Genomic DNA, 26,159 nt, shown 5'->3' with positions numbered 1-26,159 from the left:
AAGTTCTGTCACTCAAGCTTTTGGGTCTCACTATCTGCCATGATCTTTCCTGGGAAAACCACATTTCAAATCTGGCCTCCAAAGCCAGTCGCCGACTGGGCATCCTCCGTCGCACGAAGTCCTTCCTTGGCACACCTGAGCTCCTCACCACATACTAGGCTTTCATCCGCAGCTCTATGGAATACTGCTCTCCCCTCTGGTCTGGTGCTCCTGCCTCACACCTAGCTCGTCTTCACGCTGTTGAAACCAAAGCGTTCAGAATCATTGAAATCTCCCGTGATGAAGCTAACTCCAAGGGCCTTTCACTCACTCACCACAGGCAGGTTGGTGGTCTTTCCGTCTTCTACCGACTCCTCTCTGGCCTTGCCCCCCCCCCCCCCCAGCTCTCTCTGGGCTCTGTCCCCCAAATATTCCTACAGGTCGCACAAGATCTGCCTGCAACCCTCTTATGGTTAAACTGCCAAAATCAAGACTTTCTGCTCACCCTCACTCCTTCATTCCTCTTTTCTCCCGCCTGTGGAACAAACTCCCTCACTCTCTTCAATCCCACTCCACCCTCCAGGTCTTTAAAACAGCTGTTCACCACCATCTTTTATCTTCCCCCATCCAAAACCTTGATCTTTTCTACCCCCGCTAATTTCACCCCAAATCCTACACTTTTTTGAAATACCAACCTCTGTCCTGGAAGTCCTTGGTCTCCTTGTGTTTTATACCTCCCCCCCCCCCCCCTTCCCACGCCTCCTGCCCCCAAGCCCTCTCCCTCCTACACTTCTCCCTGCTCTCAAATGTTGTGTTTGTGTGCTTCCCCTTCTCTCCCCATCTTGTCAGCCGCTCCGTATTTTTTTATATTTTGTTTGTCTGGTTGATTTATTTGTGAAATAAATGTTAGCTCTTTCACGAGCCTCGATTCAGTCTACAAAAAAAAAAAAAGAAGCTATTCAGCTCGTCTGGTCTACCCATTCGATCATCTTGGTATCCAATTTCCTACATATTGCTCTAATTCCTTCCTTATGCCTATCTAATAGCAGTTTCCTTACACCTTCTAACAAAAGGCCCTTACCTCCTGTTTTGAATGAATGATATAAACAAATCCGAGCAATATGCTACCTGCAGCCATGTGTTGCATTCCAAAGAAAGAGAAGAAGTAAAAAAAAATTACCGTATTAATGGTAATCAGCCCTGGTTTTAATAAATAAGAAGACACTTTCCCATAGTGAGTTAATACATATGTTGTACATTTTTTAAAAGGTTTACTACCATGAGCATGATTTCTGTGTTATAATAGTCATCTTAGCTTCAAAGTTCCTATTCAAAAAGGAACACAATCTTTTCCCAAACTCAATTATGGCATTTCACTTCTTGACTTGCAACACTTAATCACTAAAACGTAAAACTTTTGTTCTCCCAATTGATTGTAAAGAATGCTAACGCTCCAAACAATGCTGGTATAATATATACTGCATGCAAAATCAAGACATGACCAAGTGTACAATGACATGAATCACAATTAAATGAGTAATCAACTGACACACGAACATACAGTTAACAGTATGTGGGATTTGAAGTTGGGTTCCCAGCATCAACAGAGATGTCTTCCGATGGAGACATTAAACAGCTTAACCCAATGGGTGTTGAATTGCAAACTTGTTATTCTTCCATTGTTGTTGAGAACCTTGGTTTTTTTATTGGTATTCATTTTTGAAAGTTTCTCTGCCACAACCAATTATTATTTTAAAAGCCAAACAGTAAATACTCTATTTTTGAGGAATGGGGTGGTAAAATAATGAAGATCTGCAAGAAGCAGCTTAGCTGGGGTTGATGCCGCTTGGAGGTGGCATGTAGTCTGGAGGTGCAGGGCCTGTGGGGAGAGTGCAGGTAAAAAAAAAATGAAAATGAAGTTGTGGAAGGTAAGAATTATGTCAGTTTATCATTGAAACCTCAAAAAGGGGGTCTACCAGGGGTCCCATCTCTTATCTTCCCCAATCCAAAACCTTGATCTTTTCTACCCCCGTTAATACACCCCAAATCCACCTCTTTCAATCTCCGACTTCATTCCTGAAATTCCGAGTTTTACGTATTACCTCCCCAAACCCCAGTTACGGTGCACCTCATAGTCTCAAGAGGGAATGCGGCAGAAAGATTTGTTATTTTGAGTGTTCTAATAAACCATGGTGGCTTGACAGGCCCCTCCGTTTTGGGGGAGAGTGGGGGGGGGGGGGGAAGGGAAGAAGAAAATTTCTTCCAGGGCAAAGAGTGCCTCATAACCTCAGTGTTCCACAGGTAAAAAAGGAAATTGTAATACCCTCTGCCACCATCACCACGTGGTGCTACATGGTACACATTTACATAGAGAATTTACACCCCTCTCCCGGTCCCCCACACCCCCGAATGAGGCCGTGTCCCCTGAATCTTCTACTAGATAAGAGAGCCATTGGTTCTTCTGAGGCTCTATTTCCCGACTTCCATGTCTGAGTCCAGCTCGGAGCCAAAACACCCCCTCAACTGGGTATTCAATTTTGGAACCTCTGTTACCTAATTATGGTTCGTGGTGAGGGTCGCCTTGGTCACTTTAATCTGTGTGTGTTAATTAGAGCCGTGAGCGCTTACCTGCACGGGTTCACTGGCAATCCTCGCACCCGCGAAGATTAATTCAAACCGACACAGGATTTAACTGTACAAAAATACCGGCTTTATTAAAGTAACAAAAGAATGCCGGTAACAAAGAATGCACGATAAAAAAAAAAACTATGATTCCTAAACGGGACGTCCCCTCACAGACTCAATTACACATGAAGGGAAAAATAACTGTGAAATTAAATGTGTCAGTTTGTAGGCACTTAGCTCTGAGCGGCTCTTGAACCTCGTCAGGAATCGTCCCGGATTGTTACAGGCCTCCTCGTCCTTGCGCGGAAACCACAGGCTGCGCTGCCTCGAGTGGGAAGTAGGCCTCCTGTGCAGTCCGTATCTCTCGCCGCCGAGCGCGAAGTCAGTGGGCCGTGTCTGTTCCACTCGCCCCCGCTCATCCCTGTTGATCATGTTCACCAACACCGATGTGCCCGGCGCAAGAGCGCTTCAAAATGTCCATGTGCTCGTCAATAAATTCCCCTCGTGCAGGAGCGCTATGAACCCCGACTACTCGCCGTGAAATCCCGAATCAGAGCGAGATACGAAATCATGACCATTCACCACCAAAGCCAGAAGATGCAAGTCAAGAAGAGACAAAATGTCGGGGACACGACTGTTCGCCACCAAACCCAGAAAACGAGAGCATGCAAATGCGTCCGCCTTTCACCAACACCTCCAGGACACGAGAGAGATAAAATGTCCGCCCTCCAACTCTTTTGTACTCAAGGCTCTGACGTCATCATACGACGTCTCCATGTCCGCTCCTATCAGCGGGTGCCATCTCAGCAGTCCTTGCGCAAATCAATCCCGGACCAATCACTGCTCTTCGGGGCGTGGCCCCGCAGACCTGCCTGCTTGTGTTGCGATGTGACGGCTGCGGCAGTGGTAGTTGAATGTCCCGGTTCCGGTCGCTTTTATTTAGTGTTATAAATACGCGATTGCCTGGCTTTGTGTGTGTGCTGCTGGTGTCATAAGGAACAGAGGAAAAAATAACAGAGGCCAGAGAATGAATGGGATGGCAACATAGAGAGTAACCCAGTTTTAGGACCGGCAGAGAAGATAACTGAGAAGGAAGTTGAGGAAGCGATAAAAGCAATGAAGGGTAGAAAAGCGGGAGGGCAGACGGGAGTTGTGGGAGATATGTTGAAGGCAGCAGGAAGTTGTGGTGTGAAGAGAATGACAGAGATCTGTAATCTGGTGGTGAAAGAAGGCCGCATTCCAGTGGATTGGGAACTGAGTACCCTCGTCCCCCTATACAAGGGGAAAGGTGACCCTCTGGAGGGTGGCTCGTACCGAGCGATAAAGTTATTGGAGCATGGAATGAAAGTATTGGAAAGGGTGTTGGAGAGGAGGATAAGGAAGAAAGTGAAGATCGACAAAATGCAGTTTGGATTCATGCCAGGAAGAGGAACGACAGACGCGCTTTTCATTGTGAGGCAGTTGCAGGAGAAGTACATGGAGAAGAGGAAGAAGTTGTTTCTTGGGTTTGTTGATCTGGAGAAAGCATTCGATACGGTTCCACGCAAAGTATTGACATGGGCATTGAGGAAGTTAGGAGTGGAGGAATTAGTACATGGGCTTATGTATATTTGTGGACCGTTTTGCTAGATTCTTGGCAACAAGGCATAAATCACTCTAAATAGCATATAAAATAAAATAAATTGCTGTTGCCAAATTTTCACGACATCTTCATGGCGGCCATCTTGGATTTCAAGATGGCCACCATTTCGGACCTATTTTGCCTTATATCTCACTTATTAATCAAGGTATCAGCACAAGAATAGTGTCCTTACCCACATTTTCGGGGTCAAGGAAGACAATGGTAATAATCAAATTTCAGCTGGATGGCCAACATCTTTATAATTTCAAGATGGCCACCATTTTTTAATCTAGTTTTGCCCAAACTCCAGGTCAAAGCCATACTTTAAAAGGTTTTCATGTATATCAGGTTTAAATATAAATGTCCTGGTATTGAATCTATTTACTTTTACTCACAGGTACTTACATTTTTAGATAATGGTTAGGATTGGATTGGGAGGGGGTGGATAGGAGGTGGGGGGACAGGGGAGTTCTTCTGCCAGATCCACACCCAAATATTATCTAAAGAATCAAGCTACCGTACATCTAGTTTTAGTCAAATATTATTCCTGAAACTGTGTTGGATGACTTTTTAACAATCTTTATTCTTTTCAGATGTGCAGCAGACGACCTTGAGAAGTTGCATTCTTGGATAACTGTGGAGGAAGAACGACTGCCGGCATCCTGACCACGCCAGAGGAACCTGCTGCTAAAAAGAAGCCCATTGACTTCAGTCTTTGTTTGCTATGCCAAGGGAAGAAATACATAAAAAGGAAAATGCTTGAGCCTTTAAGCACACCACAGGCAGATACATATGAGACATTTTTGCGAAATCTCACCAAACGAGATACATACAGGAATCCGACATATGTGGCCATAAATCAAAGACTGCAAGGCTTATCCGCTGGTGATCTGATGTCAAGAAAAGCATTATGGCATCGGAGCTGTTACGGTATGCTGACACATATACAGCATATGGAACGTGATAAAGGACGATATGAACAAGCCACAAGTCAAATGGACACACGTGTTCTGACCGGAGGTAAGAAACGAGGAAGACCATCAACAACTCCTATTCCAGAAGAAGCCTCCTGTTCAGCACCAGCAGAAAGGCAGACACGGTCGACAGTACCATCATTCTGCCGGAATATGTGCTTTTTCTGTCAGACTGTGAAACAGGACAAAAAGACCGGGACAGAAGAGATACACTGTGAGTGTAGAAGCAAAGATATTGGTAGGTCAGTTAAACAGATTGTGGAAAACAGTGACAACAGTGTCTGGAAACTCAACCTTGCGGACTTTCTCGTTGAGGGAGATTTTCTTGCAAGGGACATAACCTACCATAAGAGCTGTTTGACCTCCAACTGGAGTCGCTACGTGCAAATGCCACAGCGCAAAAATTGTGCAGGTGACCAAAGTGGTGATGGGGACTTAGGACAGAGAGAGAGATTTGTATCAGCTGAAATTGAGTTCTTCGCTGAATTACAGGATTGCATCGATGATGGACAGTTTGTCTCAACACCTGAGGCTGATGAGGTCTACAGTAACATGATGCGGGACTATGGTATTCAGAATCACAGCATCACCAGGGGCAGGCTGTTACAGAAGATCCGTGAGAACATTTGTTGTGATATTACCGATGGTCAAGGCCAAAAACCTTCTGTCATTCATGGCAAAAAGGCAAGAAGGACAGCAATAGATGCTGCAATAAAGGAGGAAAATATCAAAGAAGACATGTTGCAGATATTCAAATGTGCAAAGTGTGTACGACAATCCATTCTTCACTCTAGAGATGTTGAAAAGGCATGGACATTTCATGGATCTTTACTGGACTACAATGATTCGGATATTCCATGTGAGTTGTTCACTCTCATCCGATGGATAATTCAGGGAGCACAAGCTGCTACAACTGCATCACGAGCCGATGAACTATGGAAAACATGAAAGCAACACTTCTGCAATGCAACATTTTCAAGTTGCACAACTCTGAGGATGTGTTTCAGACCTGCCTGTTCAAGTTGTTGACCAATGAGGTGATTCCTAAAGCTGTGGAGGAAGGAATTCTTAATGCAGAGAAATTCGGACAGGAGGCTTACAGTGCATTTGTAGAAAAGAGAATAAAGGGAAACCAAAACCTGTGGTCGACAATGACCAAATTGAAATTGCCATCTTGGAATTCGGTTGGCAAAGACCTGTTGGTAAAAACTGGTAGTGAGGTAGTGGCACTGAAAGTGACGACATCCCTGTTTGCTCGACTACTAGTCATTGCAAGGTCATCGAGGGAAGCAGTGGATCTAGAGGAAGTGGTAGGGGCACATGAACTGTCCAATACCAATAGAACTCTTCTCCAGCCAAATGGAATGGTCCACCCCACCACCGACAAGAGCAAGATCATATCACTCCTGGAGGGTCTTGTGAAATCCAGTGATGACACAAACTCAAGTGACCATGCTGAAGAACTTGCAGAACACCCTGAGAATGTGCAAGAAAGACCCAGGACATGCTTAGTTGTTGATGGAATGGCGCTATTGCAAGAATTAATGAGTGTCAAGAAATTTCAGAACTGCAAGGAGCTAGGCACAGCGTATGTACAGCTAGCCGAATGCAGAGGACGTGCTTATGAGCAGCTTCGGGTTGTGTTTGACAATTACACAATTGATGCATCATTGAAGGAAGGAACAAGGGAACGTCGTAGAGGCAAGACCAAGGCAGTGAAAAACTATATTGTTGATGAGCAAACCAAAATCAAGGACACCAAGTCATTCCTTGCTAGTAATGTCACAAAGGATTCACTGACACTCTTCCTGGCAAATAGATTGATCAACAGTAGATCCTCCATGCAGATTGTAACGGTGACAAGGAGAAGTGTCCAGAGCAATTTTGAATGTGAAATTGCTAAAGAGGTCAGTAGCCAGGAGGAAGCTGACACACTCATGATTTTGCATGCAGTGCAACTTGTGAAAACAGGATTCATTGTGAGTATCTATTCCCCAGACGCAGATGTGTTGTCACTTGCTCTACGTCGAAGTGATGACCTAGGAAGTGATGCTGCAGTTATCATGGGCACTGGAAAAAACCGTCGGAAAATCTTACTAAGGCCAATCTATGAACAGCTTGGTGCTCAGAGGGCAAAAGCACTTGTTAATTGGCATGCTCTCACCGGCTGTGACACCACTGGCCACATTCAGGGCAAGAGTAAAACAACTTGCTTCAAGGCATTCACTGAAAGTAGTCAAACAGTAGTGTCAGAAATTGCTCAGCTTGGAGAGGGTGATAAACCATCTGATGCTGTCCTAGAAGGATGTGAAGAGTATTTCTGTCGCCTCTTCTGTCCGAAAGGTGTCACAATAAGAAGTGCTGCTGAACTACGATGGCACCTATTCCGCCAGCTGAAGGCTGATCAGGGAGTCGAGAAACTAACACCAACTGCCGGTGCCTGGAAAGAGCATGTCCAGCGTGCTCATTTGCAAGCACACACGTGGGCACAAGATCTAACTCTAAATCCAACTGTGATCGACCCAAACACCTTGGGATGGGAAACTGTTGGAGGCGAATTGAGACCAGTCCTGACGTAGGTTGCAATTGCTCCAGCCTCAATTCTCCAACTTGTTCGCTGTGGCTGTGGACGAGCTGCAAAGAGTCCTAGCAAATTGTGTTCACGCAGGTGTTCATGCAAAGCTAGGAATGTAGTCTGTACCGAATTGTGTAACTGTGATGCTGATTTGGAGAAATGCTGCAACACTGATGCCCAGCCTATTGGGAATGACATTGTGTTTGATCAGTAGAGAGCCCGTCGTTAGGATTTTTGATAGGAGTTGTTTGATGAAACAAACTGATTAACAAACTGTAGCATTGCTTTCAGAAAAGGCTTAAGTCTATGATGGTTGCTAGCCACCACAACTAGTCTTCATCAATTGTCTCAGACTAAGACACTAGGCTATGTTTGCTCATACTTTGATTAAAAATGGCGGCCATCTTGAAATTATAAAGATGTTGGCCATCCAGCTGAAATTTGATTATCACCATTGTCTTCCTTGACCCTGAAAATGTGGGTAAGGACACTATTCTTGTGCTGATACCTTGATTAATAAGTGAGATATAAGGCAAAATAGGTCCGAAATGGTGGCCATCTTGAAATCCAAGATGGCCGCCATGAAGATGTCGTGAAAATTTGGCAACAGCAATTTTTTTTTTTTTATATACTATTTAGAGTGATTTAAGCCTAGTTGCCAAGAATCTAGCAAAACGGTCCACAAACTTTGGTTTCCCAACATAAGCCCATGTACTAAATGGTTGATCAGAGTAGTGATGGCAATGTACAAAAGAGCGCGCACCGCTGTAAGGACGAAGGACGGGAACAGTGGTGAGTTTGAGGTGAAGGTGGGAGTGCATCAGGGGTCGGTACTAAGTCCACTACTATTTGTAGCTGTGATGGAGGTGCTGGCTCAGAACGTAAAGGAGGGTTTACCGTGGGAGTTGTTGTATGCAGGTGATCTGGTGTTGATTGCGGAAAGTATGGATGGACTGAAGGAAAAGATGAACACGTGGAAGGAATGTATGGAGACAAAAGGTCTGAAGGTGAATATCGGAAAGACGAAGGTGATGGCAAATGGTAAAGCATGTGGTGAGGTGGAAAGAACTGGGAAGTGGCCCTGTGCTGTGTGTAGGAAGGGTGTCGGAGTGAACTCCATTCACTGTACAATGTGCGCTGAGTGGGTTCATCAAAAATGTAGTGGTCTGAGAGGGTCATTAACCAGTGTGGCAGCTACATTCAAATGTAAGGTGTGCACAGAGGGAGCTGCAGATGGAGGAAATGTTGAGTTGGATCTTGGAGACGGCGTGAAGCTGGAAGGTGTGAAAACATTTTGCTACCTCGGAGACATGCTGAATGGAGAAGGTGGATCAGACTCGGCAACGGTTGCTCGAGTGAGATGTGCATGGAAGAAGTTTCGGGAATTGAGTGGCGTGCTGATGATGAGGGGAGTGTCGTTTAAGCTGAAGGGAAAGGTGTATGCTGCATGTGTGAGAAGTGTTATGATTTATGGGAGCGGGACATGGGTAATGAACGTAGAGCAGCAACGAAGGTTGGAAAGGGTGGAAATGCGAATGGTTCGACGGATGTGCGGAGTATCGTTGAGAGAGAGGAAGACAAATGATGAATTGCGAAAGATGATGGGAATAGAGCCTGTGATTGATTCTGTGAAGAGGAACAGGTTGAGATGGTTTGGTCATGTGTTGAGGAAGGATGAAAGTGACTGCTTGAGAAGAGTGATGGAAATGAATGTAGAAGGAAGTAGAGGACGGGGAAGACCGAGAAAGGCTTGGCTAAAGATGGTGGAAGAAGAAATGCGGGCAAGGGGGTTAACAAGGAGAGATGCAGAAAATAGGGCAAAATGGAGAAGATTGTCATGGGGACCGCAAGGCTAACCCCCGCTCTAGCAGGGAAAATGGCCTTTAAAATGCATGTTGTGTTGTTGTTGTATTACGTACAGGGGATTTACCATTAATCCCTAACTAATTATCATAACCCCACCCCTCGTGATGGGAACGAAGATACACGCTTGCACGACATACGGTCTACTGGATCCCTACTTATGATACATGAGGGTTTCTTCTTCTTCACGACAGTCGGAGCACACTACCTATGCAATTCTACCCAGCCTAAGGTATTGCCTACCCCCCACAAACGTAACATTATTAAACGATTTTTTGGATTTGAACCCAGAGGTCATGCCCGAGGGGCTAGGGACTTCGGTTCACAGGGGTCAAAATGGGTAAATAAAATTTAAACTCAAAATTTGATATCGGTTTATTCCTCGTCGAATATTTTTCAAACCTTCGTCTAAGTAGGAAGCATGAGGATTTAGCATGTGAGAACAGTCACCTTTAAGTGAATTTTGGAAAATTAGAGATTGGTTTGTTTTCAGGCCTTATTAACCACTATAGATTTGACATTTTGTATATATATTTATACCTGCTGTTGAAAAGTAAGATGGAGGAGCATCCGGGTAAGTGGGATATGGAAGGTTCTTGTGGAATGCTTGTGCAGGAGGATATGATGTCGGGAACCCGGTCGACACTCCGGGATAGCTTGGAGCTGCAGGGTACCCGGTGTTCGTGGTGTATGGGTAGGATTCACCAGGCACATTCACAGAGTAAGGATATGGAGGTGCAGTTTGGTCGGCTGCAGTGGGTGCACCAGAAGCACCCATATTCAACTGATGACCTGTGGATATCAAAGTAAATGTGTGGGAATAACAAGAATGTTTCATGGGATCATTAATTTTTTGGATGCTTAAGTCACTGTTTAGTTTCACATTCAAAATATCAGGTAAACAATGAGGTCCATTTTACAGATGGTATAGATTTAGATTATTACAAGTGGTAAACAGTGAAGTCCAGCCTCAGAAGGACCATGTAGCATGGGGAGTGCCCGGTGGGTCGACCTTAGTCTCCCAAGAGGTTTAAGAATCTTTAAGTCTCTGAAGAGGTTCCAAAGAGGTCTTTGCCACTGGGACTTTGCCTTCACCAATGGCCCTTCCCCTTCGCCAATGGCCCTTCACTTTCACCAATGAGCTTTCACTTTTGCCCCTGCACACCTTTGTGCTGCACATGAAAGATGAAGTGCTTCAATATTCAAGATCTGTTCATCTACTACATCTACTCCTCTTTCTTTGGTCATTAAAATCATTATGTGAAGGGCACTTGCCTTATTCATGGCAATTTGCCAGTCACCCCACTTCCTAAGAATGGTAGCAAAATGTATCCTCTCAACTTAAGATGAATCAGTCTTCTCCACCTCCTCAGCCTGGTGTTGGCTTAGCGGTCCAGGTGCTGGCTTGGGATCCGAGAATCCTGGGTTCGAATCCCGGGCGATCTCTGAATTAACACCAGGGGGGTTGACTCAGCCTGTCATCCTTCCGAGGTCGGCAAATTGAGCACCAGCTCACTGGTAATTCCCTGTGTGTCGCAAGAGGCGACTAACAAGGTCTGGCTGCAGGAAGGGCATCCAGCCATAAAACATTGCTTCAAAAAGGAGACCACGGTGCCCGGAAAAGAGAAAAAGTCCAACCCCTGCTCTGCAGGGAAAAATGGCCTCTAAAGGTGGTTCTTCTCTGATCTCCAGTCATCAAATTGGCTTCTATACCTCGGTCATTCCACCCTTGAAATGATGCCGTTCCAACAATGGATGTTTGTCCTTAAAATCATGACGTCACAGCATGTCTCAAGTGCATTGATTTGGTCTCTGCTTTGTTTTCCAAACTGTCAACTAATGATATTCAGGGATCCCTCCTGGGCTTCATATCAGATTCCATACACTGTTTCAAGGACCAACTTGCTTTGGATGTTCTCTTCCATGTTGTGCTTCCAGGCCACCAACACTAAAAGTGGAATTCTGGGAATAATCGTACTATATGACCTGAGGACGAGGTGAACAGGCCTTAGAGTGAACAGTGAGATTCAACCGATTGAGGAAGTTGGTTTCACAGGTCGGAGAAGAACAGGAACAATTGACTTCCCAACTTTTCAGACACAACCCTATTCTGTATAATGGTCTCTCCATCCATCTCATGGTCTTCACCAATTTCTACCTGAACTGAACTTCACTACACCTGCCCAGACCCAGTTCTCCTTGTTCTGTTCATCCATGAGCCTCATTGTCTGTGTCAGAGAAAAATAAAAGATGGACAGGAGAGTTTGAAAGGAAAGATGGAGGAAATTTAGTGAAAAGGGAAAGACTGACTTGTCGTTTGCAGTTTTTGTTGTTTGCGTTTGTAGCACTTGTAGATGCCGATGATGAGGCATAGGACACTAATTGAAGCAGGAACGACATAGATGTACCTCCACCAACTCGATGCCATTACAGTGACGATGACAGAAGATTACAAAAACTGCCGTCTGTGCTTGCTACTCTTGTTCTACAATGGGGGGGGGACAAAGAACCCTTAGAAACAAATTTTCGACATAGCATTTCATTTTCACTTCAACAGGTATTCAACACCATAACTTCCACCAGCAACAATCATTTTGAAAGAGCTCAGTGATCTTTTAACTCCATACAATATATTGTTGTGGTTTTGAGAGTGTACATATAACATCATTAAAGGTTAAAGGTTTGCCCCCTAGTTAGTCCACAAGCAACATGTAGGCCCATTTAGGATATTATTTATGTCATAGTCTGTGTGAGTATAAGGCCATTTCCTTAGTATCAGCTGCGTTGTGTAAAAGAAATAAGTTTAGGTCCTTTTTCATTTTGCCTCCACCCTCCAAATCTACCTCGTTGGGCAGAATCCATCCCGCGCCCCATTTTGGCTATTGCACCTCGCATTAGGATGCTCCCTAGTCAAATGACACGAGGTAGGCCTGAGAGAGGGAGGAGCGCAGGGTCGGGGTGTGGCGGCGTCGAGGGTGAAGCGGTGGAGACAGCAGCGGTAAGGGCCACCAGCCAATCAGGGCTCAGATGACAGGGCGTGGTAAGGGCGTGCCTATAAAAGCACACGCACAAAGCCCTTGAACAGGACTGGCCAGGAGAACTTCGTTGTGAGAGGACTGCAAGGAATCACGCTTTGTGAAAGGACTGAAGCGAGGACTGGTTGAAGCGGAGGGCTGTGAGGACTTCTGCGGGAGAGGCGCTTTGAAAAGAACCTTGCATACGAATTCGTATTGGGAGCGCATATAGCGCCGGTCCAGTTATTATGTACGTGACCGTGGCCGCAAGTAACCGCCCAGCCAGCCTTACCGTTCGCCTCGCATATAATTCCCGTGCGCCAACGACACGCAGAGAGCTCCTGCCATCTGTTCCATCTTCTTCGTGGCGCGCGTTGGGGACCGGAGAATGAGCTGTTCGGACGCCATCATCCCTGGACCATCAAGCTGACCATCTGCAATCCCCGTGTGAGTGTGTCTGAGTGTGGCGGGCCCGTTTGTCCAGGGGATAAGTTAAGACTGTAATTAAGCTGCACTGTGTCTTATTCTGATTATTGTACATAGTGTAATAAACCATCTGTTCTTCCTGTCTTTCCTGATTCGACCGTATCAGTGATTTCCTCCATTGGGTAAGCGTGGCACGATAGGAACCGCTCGGATCGGGATCTAGTCCTTGATAACGGCTCGGGTCACGGTTCGCTACCGCTCGGCGTTTCCACCTATAACCGTGATTCGGGCGGGGCTTATTTCCTTGCTTCCTAGGCGGCGTTGGTACTTAGGTAATAGGAATTCGGCCTACAACCCTATTTAACGCCGTCCGGAAGGAACGTCATAGCCCCGGATCCCGTCGGCTAGTCAAAGACAAGGGGACTAACCCCCCCTTGGTAAGGGGAAAGGCGGACGAGGAGATCCGCAACAATATTGTTATACTTGCGGGGATAGGTGATGGAATACCATAGTGGAGAGAGAATTGTGTGGGGTAGCATGGAGCACATGCGAGTAGGAAGCCAATCTCGATGTATTAAAGGAGAAAAACTGTGAGCTTAAGATTGTTTATGTGTCTTTACATGTGGGGCGGAGCTTGTGTTATCTCGTTAGGGTTAACATTAGTTTCCCCGGTATGCGCTTGCCTCTTGTGATTTTCCCTATGTTTTCCAATTACAACAAGCCGGCCATAAAAGCCCACGTCTTTAACCGACAACAACAACAACCGACATAACTGCCAACAGAAACCCAAACATTCCCGAGCAGAGCTGAACGTTCTTGATAGACAATTAACCCCACCCACCAATCGAGCAAGGAAAAAGGACACACCCCGAATTTTGTCATTGGTCGAGCCCGACCATCGGGTGATTCAGTGGAACTCGGCGATTGGTCGGGGTGACGTGAGAGCGAGAAGGTGCAAAGAAGGAAAGAGGAAGAATCGCTCTCGCTCTCGTGCTGGCTTTGTGGCGGGCGGTCGCTCGTGTCGTGTTCGCCCGTGCAGAGGACTGTCCGGAGCTCAGACACCCTTTGCAACGTTGGAGACAGGGGTGTTGTTTGACGGTGGTGTTTTGGGGGGAGTTGGTGCCACGTCACGTTTCGGAGGGACACAATAGCGAAAGAGGACCAGCTGCACAAACCCCCTCACGTTCGTGGTGCTGCAGAGAAGAACTTTGCGCCATCCTGTGCATTTCCTGTGCGAGCGGCTAGGGCCGCCATGTACTGCCGACTGCATTCGGCGATCTAGTTGGCGCAAAGCTGAGTGCCGGCCGGCTTTGAACAATTTATTTTCTTTTATGTTTTTGATTCTGTGTTTGGAGGTATCTCGATGAGGCTTTAGTTTACCTCAACATTCATTTTATTGCCGGGCTTTATTTCATTAAATTCATTATTGTGCATTTCATTTGTTGTGTTGTTTATTCATTTTGTGGGTTCGAGCATAAGCCCCATGAGCTCTGTGCAGGTAAGCACTTTGCTTCTTTCCGTCCCGCGCACGCCATAAAAAAGTGCCGCCAATTTTTGGCTTGATTGCCTCGGAGTAAAAACTGTTATGGCCATTCGTAACCTTGCAGTGTTAACTGTTCGGGCTGGCAGGACAATAAGGGGTGTTGCAAAACATTTTACGTTTTTTCCCCCCGAGAACCCGTTACGGTTGTGCACGCATTCGGGGGAAAAAAAGGTAAAATGTTTTGCAACACCCCTTATTCACACACACACCAACACAAACACGTACACTGACACAAACACACTCGCTGACTTGCACACACACTAACACACACATGCACTGACAAACACACACACACACACACACACACACACACACACACACACACACACACACTCACACGCATACACTAACACACACACACACACACACACAAACACTCACATACACACACACACACACACTGACACTTACACGTACACTAGAACCTTCGGAGTTATTGTTATTAAGTCGTGTTTGTTTTCTTGTATATTAAAGTTCTTGTTCTGCACCACCAAACATCTGTTTATTTATCTTAAACAAAGGGGGGGGGGGGGGGGGGGAGTAGTGGTAGTTGAGGGTAAAAAAGATCTGATATGGTGGTGAACAGCTGTCTTGAAGACCTGGATCCAAGGATGAGATTGGATGGAAAGGATGTGAAAGTTGATTCCACAGGTGGGGAAAAGAGAAATCAATGAGAGGAGGTGAGCAGTGATCATGGATTTTGGTAGTTTTACGAGAAGTTGATTCATGGCGGACTATGTGACCCTGTAGAAACCTGGGGAATTGGGGAACAAAGCACAGAAAGAGCAGAAGAGGTTGCAAGACCAGAAAGGAGGTGGCAGAAAACGGAGGGACCACCTGTCGACGATGGCAAAGTGATAGGCCCAAAGAATCAACTTCATCTTGGGAGATTCCAATAATCTTAAATGCCTTGGTTTCCATGGTACGCTGTATCGTACTGCTTTGGTGTATCGTACTGCCTTGGTGGATCGTACTGCTTTGGTGTATTGTATGTTGTATTGTACTGCCTTGGTGTATCGTACTGCCTCGGTGTATCGTACTGCCTCGGTGTATCGTACTGCCTCGGTGTATCGTACTGCCTCGGTGTATCATACTGCCTCGGTGTATCATACTGCCTCGGTGTATCGTACTGCCTTGGTGTATCGTACTGCCTTGGTGTATCGTACTGCCTTGGTGTATCGTACTGCCTTGGTGTATTGTGTGTTGTATATTGTACTGCCTTGGTGTATTGTGTGTTGTATATTGTACTGCCTTGGTGGATCGTACTGCCTTGGTGTATTGTGTGTTGTATATTGTACTGCCTTGGTGTATCGTACTGCCTTGGTGTATTGTGTGTTGTATATTGGACTGCCTTGGTGTATCGTACTGCCTTGGTGTATCGTACTGCCTTGGTGTATTGTACTGCCTTGGTGTATCGTACTGCCTTGGTGTATCGTACTGCTTGGTGTATTGTACTGCCTTGGTGTATTGTACTGCCTTAGTGAACTGTACTGCCTTGGTGTATTATACTGCCTTGGTGTATTGCACTGCCTTGGTGTATTGTGTGTTGTATATTGTACTGCCTTGGTGTATTGTACGGTGTATCGTACTGCCTTGGTGTGTTGTGTGTTGTATATTGGACTGCCTTGGTGTATTGTGAGTTGTGTAGTGAAAATGTATATCAAAGTTGAACCCAGGAGTGATGCCCACTTAAACCGCAGAGGGGCGTCTATAAGACCTCGGACGTCCGCGACGCGGGGCCACTCCTGTGACATTTTACTATGACATGTAGTCCTGAATGGTACGTACTCGCACATGTATTCTAGGCTTGCTTGCATTGACTAATATACTCGATCCTCCCTATATGATGCCAAGATCCTGATATCTATTGCATGATTGTATTTTGCAGGATGATACTAAAGATCTGATTGAGATTAAACCTACCTATGGTACAAAGTTGTGGATTTGGTTTATTTTCACAACATTTAATCTCAATCAAGATCTACGAAAATGGCGGGACACAGGATGATCCATGTACCGACCTTCAGCGCCGACCCACAAGCTGCGGACTCGGGCTCTGAGTTAACTCACTGGCTCAGGTCACTGGAGAACCAGTTCAAAGCCCAGGAGACCGTTCCCACTGCTGAAACGAAACTGGACGTTCTGCAGACTAAAGTGGACCACCACGTCTACCGGAGCATTGGGCAATGTACGACGTACGATGCCGCTGTGGCGGAGCTAAAGCGTATTTACATTAAGAAACGGAGCGTGGTATACACCAGGTATCTGCTCGATAGACCATCATCGCGGCGGCAACAGCCCACCGAGTCGATAGACCGCTTCGCTCAGGAGCTACGACAACTGCTAGCGGACAGTACCCAAATGGTCCGCACTCACGAGCAAGTCCAGGACGATCTTGTCCGAGACGCTTTCGTCTCTGGTATCAGTGCTCCTGCTCTCAGGCTCAGACTTTTGGAGACAGCTGACCTGACGTTCGCGGAGGCTCCATGGGTGGCTCACGTCTACACTGAGGCCCGGGAACAATCTACTGCCTATGACCACACACGGGTCGTCGCGGGGACTTCTCAACTCGCGCGACTGGAGAGGGCTACCGCCGAGGATACGGGAGCGCCAGCGGACCCGACCACGCTAGCGGAGCCCTTAGCCGCTCCCGAGGTGGACTCGGATTCGGGCTTGGCTGCGGCTACGGCGGCCAGGCCAAGGCCTGTACGAAATGCAACTTGTTACTTCTGTGGCAACCGACAGCATCCCAGGTCAGCGTGTCCGGCTCGAGAAGCAATATGCCATTTGTGTTCAACTAAAGGACATTTTGCAAAAGTCTATCGGAAGACCGCGCGGGGCGCACGAACTCGCGCGACCTTGAATGGGCTTATCGCCGAGCCAATGGACCGAGCACAGAGCAGGGCGCCTCACCCAACTTTGATGAGCAGTCCTCCTCCTCGTGGGCCCCTGGCTGCACGCTCGATCTTGGTGAGATACATCGGCCGCCACAACAAATGGCACGAACGCGACCGACCGCGGAGCGACCGTCCTTGACTGGAATCCGAACGCCCACCGAAGGCAACTCAAACGAACGACAAGCTCCCGCTTTGACGCAAACAAAGCACGTGACACGAGCGCCCTCCGACGGCAGCACGTACGAACTACACGCTCTTGCCTCAGCACGTGAAACTACAGATAGCTGCGATCCTTCTCGCGTGACACGAGCGCCCTCTGACGGCTGCTCGTACGGACTACAAGCTCCTGAAGCTCCAACTATGCCTTTGACACGAGGGCCCTCCGGAGGCCGCTCAAACGACCGGAAAACTGCAGCCGGCGTGGGCTCCACACGCGAGGCGTGATCTTTTCGCCCGGATGGCTCAATACCTGCCGGTTCTTCCGGCCTTGCTCAAGCCATTATTCCACTAATGGTCGAAGGCATTTTTGCGCGGGCTTTCGTCGACACGGGATCTACGGATAGTTTTATCGATCAACAACTGGTGCGTAAACATGGGTGGCCGGTCCTCGGGACAACATGACGGATCTTCATGGCCTCCCAAGGGCTTCGGCTCAGCACAAAAGGGGAATGTCGATTGAAACTTGTGATAAAGGGACGCATGTTTCCAGATGTACATCTCATGGTCTTGCCTGCTTTATGTGCCGACATTCTGTTAGGACACGATTTTCTTAAGCGACATGGACGTTTGGAAATGGAATTCGGTGGGACTGACACGCTTGCTGTGTGTGCACTAGCGAAAATGGAAATTGAGCCTCTTTCGCTGTTCCCCAACCTGACCACTGACTGCACTCCTGTAGCGGTGAAATCACGGCGCTACTCACGAGCGGACGCGCAATTCATTGCGGAAGAAACGGCCCAGCTCTTAAAGAGGGTATCATAGAACCTAGCCGGTCGCCGTGGCGGGCCCAGGTCTAAGTGGTGCAAAGTGAAGCCCATCGCCAACGCATGGTAATCGACTATTCACAGACGGTTAATCGCTTTACACAGCTGGACGCCTACCCGTTACCAGGGATGGACGCGCTGGTACAACAGGTGGCCCAGTACTCAGTCTACAGCACTCTCGATCTGCGTAGTGCGTATCATCAGATCCCCATCTCTAGAGCTGATCACATCTATACCGCCTTTGAATCGGGTCAAAGGTTATACCAGTTCACCCGATTACCTTTTGGGGTAACGAACGGGGTCGCCTGTTTTCAGAGGGCTATGGACGACCTCGTTACTAAGGAGAACTTGACAGATGTCTTTGTGTATCTGGACAATCTTATGGTTTGTGGGTATGACCAGGGGCATCATGATGCTAATCTGAAGCGCTTCCTCGAGGTCGCGCAGAGGTATCGCCTAACCATGAATGAGGCTAAGTGTCGTTACTCTCTACGCACGATAGATCTTCTGGGGTACACCGTGATCCATGGCTCTGTCTCTCCAGATAAGGAGCGTCTGCGACCTTTGCTCGATATGGCTCCGCCTAGTGATCGAGCTTCGCTGAAGCGCGCTCTCGGGCTGTTCGCCCACTATTCGAAGTGGGTACAAAATTTCTCCGTGAAGCTCCGCCCCCTTGTGGCCTGCGACACGTTCCCCATGGGCCCAGCCGCCTTGGCAGCCTTCGGGGGCCTTAAGGCCGACATCGCAGGCGCCGCTGTAGCGACGATCGACGAGAGCGAATCTTTCGTCTTCGAAAGTGATGCCTCAGATCATGCGATAGCGGCGACACTCTCCCAGGGGGGGCGCCCGGTGGCTTTCTTTTCGCAGACTCTCACCTCCGCTGAGCGGAGGCATTCGTCTGTCGAAAAGGAAGCGTACGCCATCGTTGAGTCGATTCGGCGATGGCGACCGTACTTACTCGGGCGATGCTTCCAAATCATCACGGACCAACAAAGCGTAGCATTCATGTACGACACCCTACATGCTCAACGTATTAAGAATGAGAAAATCACTCGCTGGCGTATCGAACTCGCCGACTTCTGCTACACCATCAAATATCGCCCGGGGAAGGATAACCTGGTCGCCGACGCCTTATCGAGGCCGGCTACGTGCGTGGGTATCGTAACTCTGGAGGGTCTGCGCGCTTTGCACGGCACTATGTGTCATCCTGGGGTGACGCGTTTCGCTCATTTTGTGCGTAGTGGTAATCTGCCGTACTCGATTGAGGACATCCGCCGGATCTGCCGCGACTGCGCTATATGTGCGGAACTCAAACCGCGTTTTTACAACCCTCCCATAGGGACGCTGGTTAGGGCTACTAGACCGTGGGAGAGATTGGCAATGGATTTCAAAGGGCCGCTGCCGGTGTCGAGTACCTCTCGTTATCTGCTCACTATCGTTGATGAGTACTCGCGATTCCCTTTTGCTTACACGTGCGTGGATATGACGGCTGCCACGGTCATACGGTGCCTGCAGAATTTGTTTTCTATGTTCGGGTATCCGGCCTACGTGCATACCGATCGGGGTGCGGTGTTCCTGTCCCAGGACATGACGAGTTACTTGCTCCAAAATAATGTCGCTTCGAGTTACACCACACCGTACAGGCCCCAGGCGAATGGGCAGGTCGAACGCTTCAATGGGATTATATGGAGGGCCGTCATGCTAAGTCTCAGGACCCTCGGCCGTGGCCTCGATAAATGGGCTTGGTCGCTACCTGCGGCGCTGAACTCGATCAGGGCTCTACTATGTACGGCCACCAACCAGACTCCTCACGAGAGACTGTTCCACCACCCTAGAAGCTCGGGTAGTATCCGAGCTTTACCCAGTTGGCTCGCTGAGCCGGGGCCGGCCTATCTCAAACGTGCGGTTCGCACAAGCAAGTACGACCCCTTAGTGGATAAGGTGCAGGTACTCCAGGCTAATCCCGAGCATGCTCGTGTGATGACGGCAGATGGACGCGAGTCCACTGTCTCCGTACGCCATCTCGCCCCATGTGGGGTCATCGACCCTTATGGGGATATCGACGAACCGATCTACGAGTCTATGGACTCCCCCAAAGCTTCTTTGTTCCTCTATGGAACATCTGCCATCCCTTCCTTCGTCAAATACACCCCTGCATGAAGGCCCTGAGGTGCCCCCTCCGACACCTGCCTCCAGCGGCTACTCCGATGCAGGGGACTCTGGGATTGGGGAGGCCGTACCCGGTAGTTTCCGGACCCGTGCTGGCAGAGTAATTCGCCACCCTGACCGCTACGGATGGACCGACTGACACGGAATGACGTCCCCAATCAATTAATGCTGACGCACGCTTGATTCCTGCCTAGCGGCAGTGTAGTTCTAACGGTGGGGAGAATGTAGTGAAAATGTATATCAAAGTTGAACCCAGGAGTGATGCCCACTTAAACCGCAGAGGGGCGTCGAAAGACCTCGGACGTCCGTGACGTGGGGCCACTCCTGTGACATTTTACTATGACTTGTAGTCCTGAATGGTACGTACTCGCACATGTATTCTAGGCTTGCTTGCATTGACTAATATACTCGATCCTCCCTATATGATGCCAAGATCCTGATATCTATTGCATGATTGTATTTTGCAGGATGATACTAAAGATCTGATTGAGATTAAACCTACCTATGGTACAAAGTTGTGGATTTGGTTTATTTTCACAACAAGTTGTATATTGTACTGCCTCGGTGTATTGTACACTGTATCGTACTGTTTTGGTGTATTGTGTGTTGTATATTGTACTGCCTTGGTGTATTGTACGCTGTATCGTACTGTTTTGGTATATTGTGTGTTGTATATTGTACTGCCTTGGTGTATTGTACGCTGTATCGTACTGCCTTGGTGTATTGTGTGTTGTATATTGTACTGCCTTGGTGTATTGTGTGTTGTATATTGCACTGCCTTGGTGTATTGTGTGTTGTATATTGTACTGCCTTGGTGTATTGTGTGTTGTATATTGTACTGCCTTGGTGTATTGTGTGTTGTATGTTGTACTGCCTTGGTGTATTGTGTGTTGTATATTGCACTGCCTTGGTGTATTGTGTGTTGTATTGTACTGCCTTGGTGTATTGCGTGTTGTATATTGTACTGCCTGGGTGTATTGTGTGTTGTATATTGTAGTGCCTCGGTGTATTGTACGCTGCATCGTACTGTTTTTGTGTATTGTGTGTTGTATATTGTACTGCCTTGGTGTATTGTACGCTGTATCGTACTGCCTTGGTGTATTGTGTATTGTATATTGTACTGCCTTGGTGTATCGTGTGTTGTATTGTACTGCCTTGGTGTATCGTATGCTGTATCGTACTGCCTTGGTGTATCGTGTGTTGTATATTCTACTGCCTTGGTGTATCGTATTGTTGCGAATCCTGGGTTCGTCGACGTACAAGGGGGGTTTTATGCCCCGTTCCCCCACGAACTCCGGGTCCACTGAGGCCGCCGTCCACTACTACACTCGTGGTTGACGGATTGCTAGGCAACTCCAGCTGCTGAGCCCGTAGCTGCGCGTGGAAGGGTTAGTGGTCACAATCCGAATACCTTCGGACACACGCAGCCGTGAGGATGGGGACTGAACCCCGCACAAGTCACACTTATTCCTGACACCCGAGCGGTTGGCGTCATGTGACCCATGCCGTTACACTATCGGACCCGATCGAGCGGTTTTAATTCGGGCGATGCTAGGTCAATGGATGGAAAATGACAACGGCGGCCAGGTTGGAAGTACCAAACACAGTATTTATTTACAGGTATGTATAGAGCACAGACAAAGCAAAGAATCTTAACAGCCTTACCTACATGCCCAGACAAGGGCCCTCATTCGTTCGGGAAAGGGGGGAAGAGGAGTAATGCGCAGGGAAGCACAGCCGCTTCGTGCATCTTGCCCAAATGGGCTCGGTCGTGCAGCTCGCCCGGATGGGCTTGGTCGTGCAGCTCGTGTGAATGGGCTTGGTGGACAAAAGCCCCAGGAATCGCTCCAACCAAAGGCGGCAACAGCCGGAGACGATTGCGGCAGGGACGACGTGGTTAAGACGAACCAGGAGCAGGAACCAGAGAGCGCAGGAACCAGAGGACCGATCAAGATAGCAGGAACCCAGCAAGAGAGAGTGTTTATGGGCCGGGTTTTTATAACACCCCAACCCCTTCCTGAATGTTCCATGGGTCTCAATTGGCCGCCGGGGGTCACGTGATGTGACACGCCCCTCATTGGCCACCCTCGGCCACTCCCCCATGCCTTCCCTTTGGCTCCCATTGGTTGCTCGCTGCTCCTCCTCCCAGGAATGTCTCGTTCCTCCTTCGGGGAAGGTTTTATTCCTCTTTCAGGCCTGCAGGGCCTAGTCTCGTCCCATAACGAGGCACTTTAGGCTGCAACGAGGCCAACAGTCATCCTACCTGACTCAACGCATTATTTGTTTTCTTTCTAAACACTGGAAAGGGCCTATGCTTCACATTTAATAAGAAATAATTAACTATAGGAGGCTACATATTGTGGTGTAACTAACTATAGGGGGGCTGCCTTTATTCGCAAAACCGCAACAGTATGTTGTATATTCTACTGCATTGGTGTATCGTACGCTGTATTGTACTGCCTTGGTGTATCGTGTGTTGTATATTGTACTGCATTGGTGTATCGTATGATGTACATTGTATCGTATGTTGTACATTGTATCGTATGTTGTACATTGTATCGTATGTTGTACTATCGTATGTTGTATATTGTATCGTATGCTGTATCGTACTGCATTGGTGTATCGTATGTTGTATCATACAATGCACAGTTCGAAACAAAGCTCGGCTCAACTGTATGAAACATGAGTGGCAGACGAGTCAAGTGGCAGATTCTACGAGCCAATTAGAAACTTTCAACAAACTTGCAACATAAAATTGCTTTCACAGGTGAGAGGGGACAGAACTAGTTTGTCAAGTCTCAAAGCTATGCAAAGCAAACAACGGATGCATGCCGACACAATGGTGAAGGTCATACTCTTGTTTAGCAAAAGTACCATTCCTTGTTTGTACGAATAGTGGATGACAGAATGATACCAGATCAGCTGATCATCCAAAACCAGTGAGAGAAAGAAGAGAATCCGGAAGGAGAGATTTCAAAAACAAAGCATGGACAACTTTCTGGTCCAGCAGTGACAAACTCACCATTCAAGTTTGGCTTTTAAGTGTAAAAGGTTGGGCCGCCATGTTATTAATATTATGCCACACACCTTCGATGAGGATGAATCACTGCCTTGGCACGATAATAGTACCTCTCAAAGCATGACTATGATACAGTACATTCATACTTTTGGTGTTATCCAGTTCATAAACTATGCACGATGACGTCATTGGGTCAATCATACCAAATTTCTAATGTCTAAACATCCACACTTAGCCTTGATTTATTTACTTTTTGTGTCTAAAAAGTAATGAAAAACGATCTAAAATTCAAAATCTAAACCCTTCAAATTTTACAATTCAAACTTGTCTCCTGGTCTTGGTTTAACGGTTAACGTGGCTGGCTTGAGTTTGATCCTCCATGGTGCCGTGAAATAACACCAGGTGTGTTGGCTCAGCCTGTCATCCTTCCGGGGTCGGCAAATTGGGCACCAGCTCATTGGTAATCGGGGCACTGCATCAGCGGCACAAACGCGCTTCCAGAAAAATGATGCAACCAGCAGTCACGGGCTGCATACGAAACAACAACTAGTATTGCTATTATTAGTACTACTATTACGACTGCTATTACCACTACTACAACTACTGCTAGCTAATGCCTGGACTACGACTACAACTATGAATATTACTACTACTATTACCACTACTACTACTACTACAACTATGACTATTACTACTATTACCACTACTACTACTACTACAATTACTACAACTACAGCTACTACAACTACAGCAACTACTACTACTACAACTTTGACTATTACTACTACTATTACCACCACTACTACTACTACTACTACAATTACTACAACTACAGCTACTACTACTACTACTACTTGCACTAATACTACATTAAAAGCCCTAATTATTCCCAAAATGTGGGATCGACCAGACAACGGTTTTTTTTCCCCAAGTCTTTCACAAACTGGATGGCCAGGCCTGATGTTCACCTGGAGGTGTCAGGACATTTTGAATTTGGCCAGGGTGTCGGTGATAAGTTGCCAACTCTTCGTGAAAAACGCCATGGTGTCTTTGTCCAACAACCAATGTTTAACGTTTAACGTACACCCGAGGGACAGCACACTTTGTGATACAACACCTTGTCTGTAATACCCCAGTCGGACAGTTTACAGTCGGTCGGGAATCGAACCCAGTCTTCTCGAAAGTTCTATGGTAAGTGCACTACTTTTGCACCGTAACGTTTAAATCATTCGTTTACTTTAGCTGTTGTATTTATACCTCACAATTAGTCTTCAGCATGTCCTTAAAACAGTGAATTTATTATTCTTTCAGACATAATAATGTTTGTAATACTCGTGCTCCATACATTGCATCTGTTATTTCATATCAAACCATGAAAGACATTTCTAATGATATAATTTGAGAACCATTGACCCGAAACGACCCACTTACCAGCACCAACGTGGATGGAGGAGGACAGACAAGACAAACAAGCCGACATGTAAACAAATCGCTTTAATGTGCCAGTGACGTGTCTGCGAAGAGGAACACGCCCAGTTGGCACCGCACCCACAACCTCATGTGTCCATGAGGACCAATGTCAAAATTCAACTTATGGCATTTTGTTTGAGATCATCAGTTGTGACAAACAAATTCTTACCTCCACCACAAAAGGTGATGTGAGGTCATGTAACTCCTGGCTGTGTAAATGCCTGGTGTTAGCCTACCGGTACTGGCTGTCTAAATGCCTGGTGTTAGCCTAGCGGTACTGGCTGTCTAAATGCCTGGTGTTGGCCAAGCGGTCCTGGCTGTCTAAATGCCTGGTCTTGGCCTAGCGGTCCTGGCTGTCTAAATGCCTGGTCTTGGCCTAGCGGTACTGGCTGTCTAAATGCCTGGTGTTGGCCTAGCGGTCGTGGCTGTCTAAATGCCTGGTGTTAGCCTACCGGTACTGGCTGTCTAAATGCCTGGTGTTAGCCTAGCGGTACTGGCTGTCTAAATGCCTGGTGTTGGCCTAGCGGTCCTGGCTGTCTAAATGCCTGGTCTTGGCCTAGCGGTCCTGGCTGTCGAAATGCCTGGTCTTGGCCTAGCGGTCCTGGCTGTCTAAATGCCTGGTGTTGGCCCAGCGGTCCTGGCTGTCTAAATGCCTGGTCTTGGCCTAGCGGTACTGGCTGTCTAAATGCCTGGTGTTGGCCTAGCGGTCGTGGCTGTCTAAATGCCTGGTGTTAGCCTACCGGTACTGGCTGTCTAAATGCCTGGTGTTAGCCTAGCGGTACTGGCTGTCTAAATGCCTGGTGTTGGCCTAGCGGTCCTGGCTGTCTAAATGCCTGGTCTTGGCCTAGCGGTCCTGGCTGTCGAAATGCCTGGTCTTGGCCTAGCGGTCCTGGCTGTCTAAATGCCTGGTGTTGGCCCAGCGGTCCTGGCTGTCTAAATGCCTGGTGTTGGCCCAGCGGTCTTGGCTGTCTAAATGCCTGGTGTTGGCCCAGCAGTCCTGG

At 47.5% G+C, this 26,159-nt stretch overlaps 1 protein-coding gene across 3 annotated transcripts; it reads right to left on the bottom strand.

The window, feature by feature from the left end:
- Positions 1-1,163: 1,163 nt before the first annotated feature.
- LOC144891678 (uncharacterized) lies at positions 1,164-25,192 on the bottom strand. Of its 3 annotated transcripts, XM_078775444.1 has the most exons (5): positions 25,120-25,192; positions 24,004-24,160; positions 11,948-12,122; positions 10,178-10,429; positions 1,164-1,858 (listed from the first exon to the last, which is right to left on the bottom strand). In XM_078775444.1, exons 3-5 carry the CDS (start codon positions 12,063-12,065, stop codon positions 1,806-1,808), a joined length of 423 nt encoding a protein of 140 aa, XP_078631570.1. In that variant the 5' UTR covers positions 12,066-12,122; positions 24,004-24,160; positions 25,120-25,192; the 3' UTR covers positions 1,164-1,805. The 3 variants fall into 3 exon arrangements, with proteins under 3 accessions (XP_078631570.1, XP_078631569.1, XP_078631571.1); XM_078775443.1 differs by lacking the exon at positions 24,004-24,160; XM_078775445.1 differs by lacking the exons at positions 11,948-12,122; positions 24,004-24,160 and having other exon boundaries at positions 25,120-25,186.
- Positions 25,193-26,159: the final 967 nt, after the last annotated feature.

This window comes from Myxine glutinosa, chromosome 4 (assembly GCF_964187855.1).
Source record: "Myxine glutinosa chromosome 4, kmMyxGlut1.1, whole genome shotgun sequence".
Taxonomy (NCBI): domain Eukaryota; kingdom Metazoa; phylum Chordata; class Myxini; order Myxiniformes; family Myxinidae; genus Myxine; species Myxine glutinosa.
The sequence above is the reverse complement of the archived record's forward strand: the minus strand, read 5'-3'. Positions and strand labels throughout refer to the sequence as shown.

Coding starts and splice junctions, on each gene's coding strand:
- LOC144891678 (XM_078775444.1), bottom strand. CDS start 12,065: ATGGCATCGAGTTGGTGGAGGTACATCTATGTCGTTCCTGCTTCAATT. Junction 10,430..11,947: donor ACAAAAACTGCAAACGACAA/GTCAGTCTTTCC, acceptor TGATATCCACAG/GTCATCAGTTGAATATGGGT. Junction 1,859..10,177: donor ATCTTACTTTTCAACAGCAG/GTATAAATATAT, acceptor CTCTCCCCACAG/GCCCTGCACCTCCAGACTAC.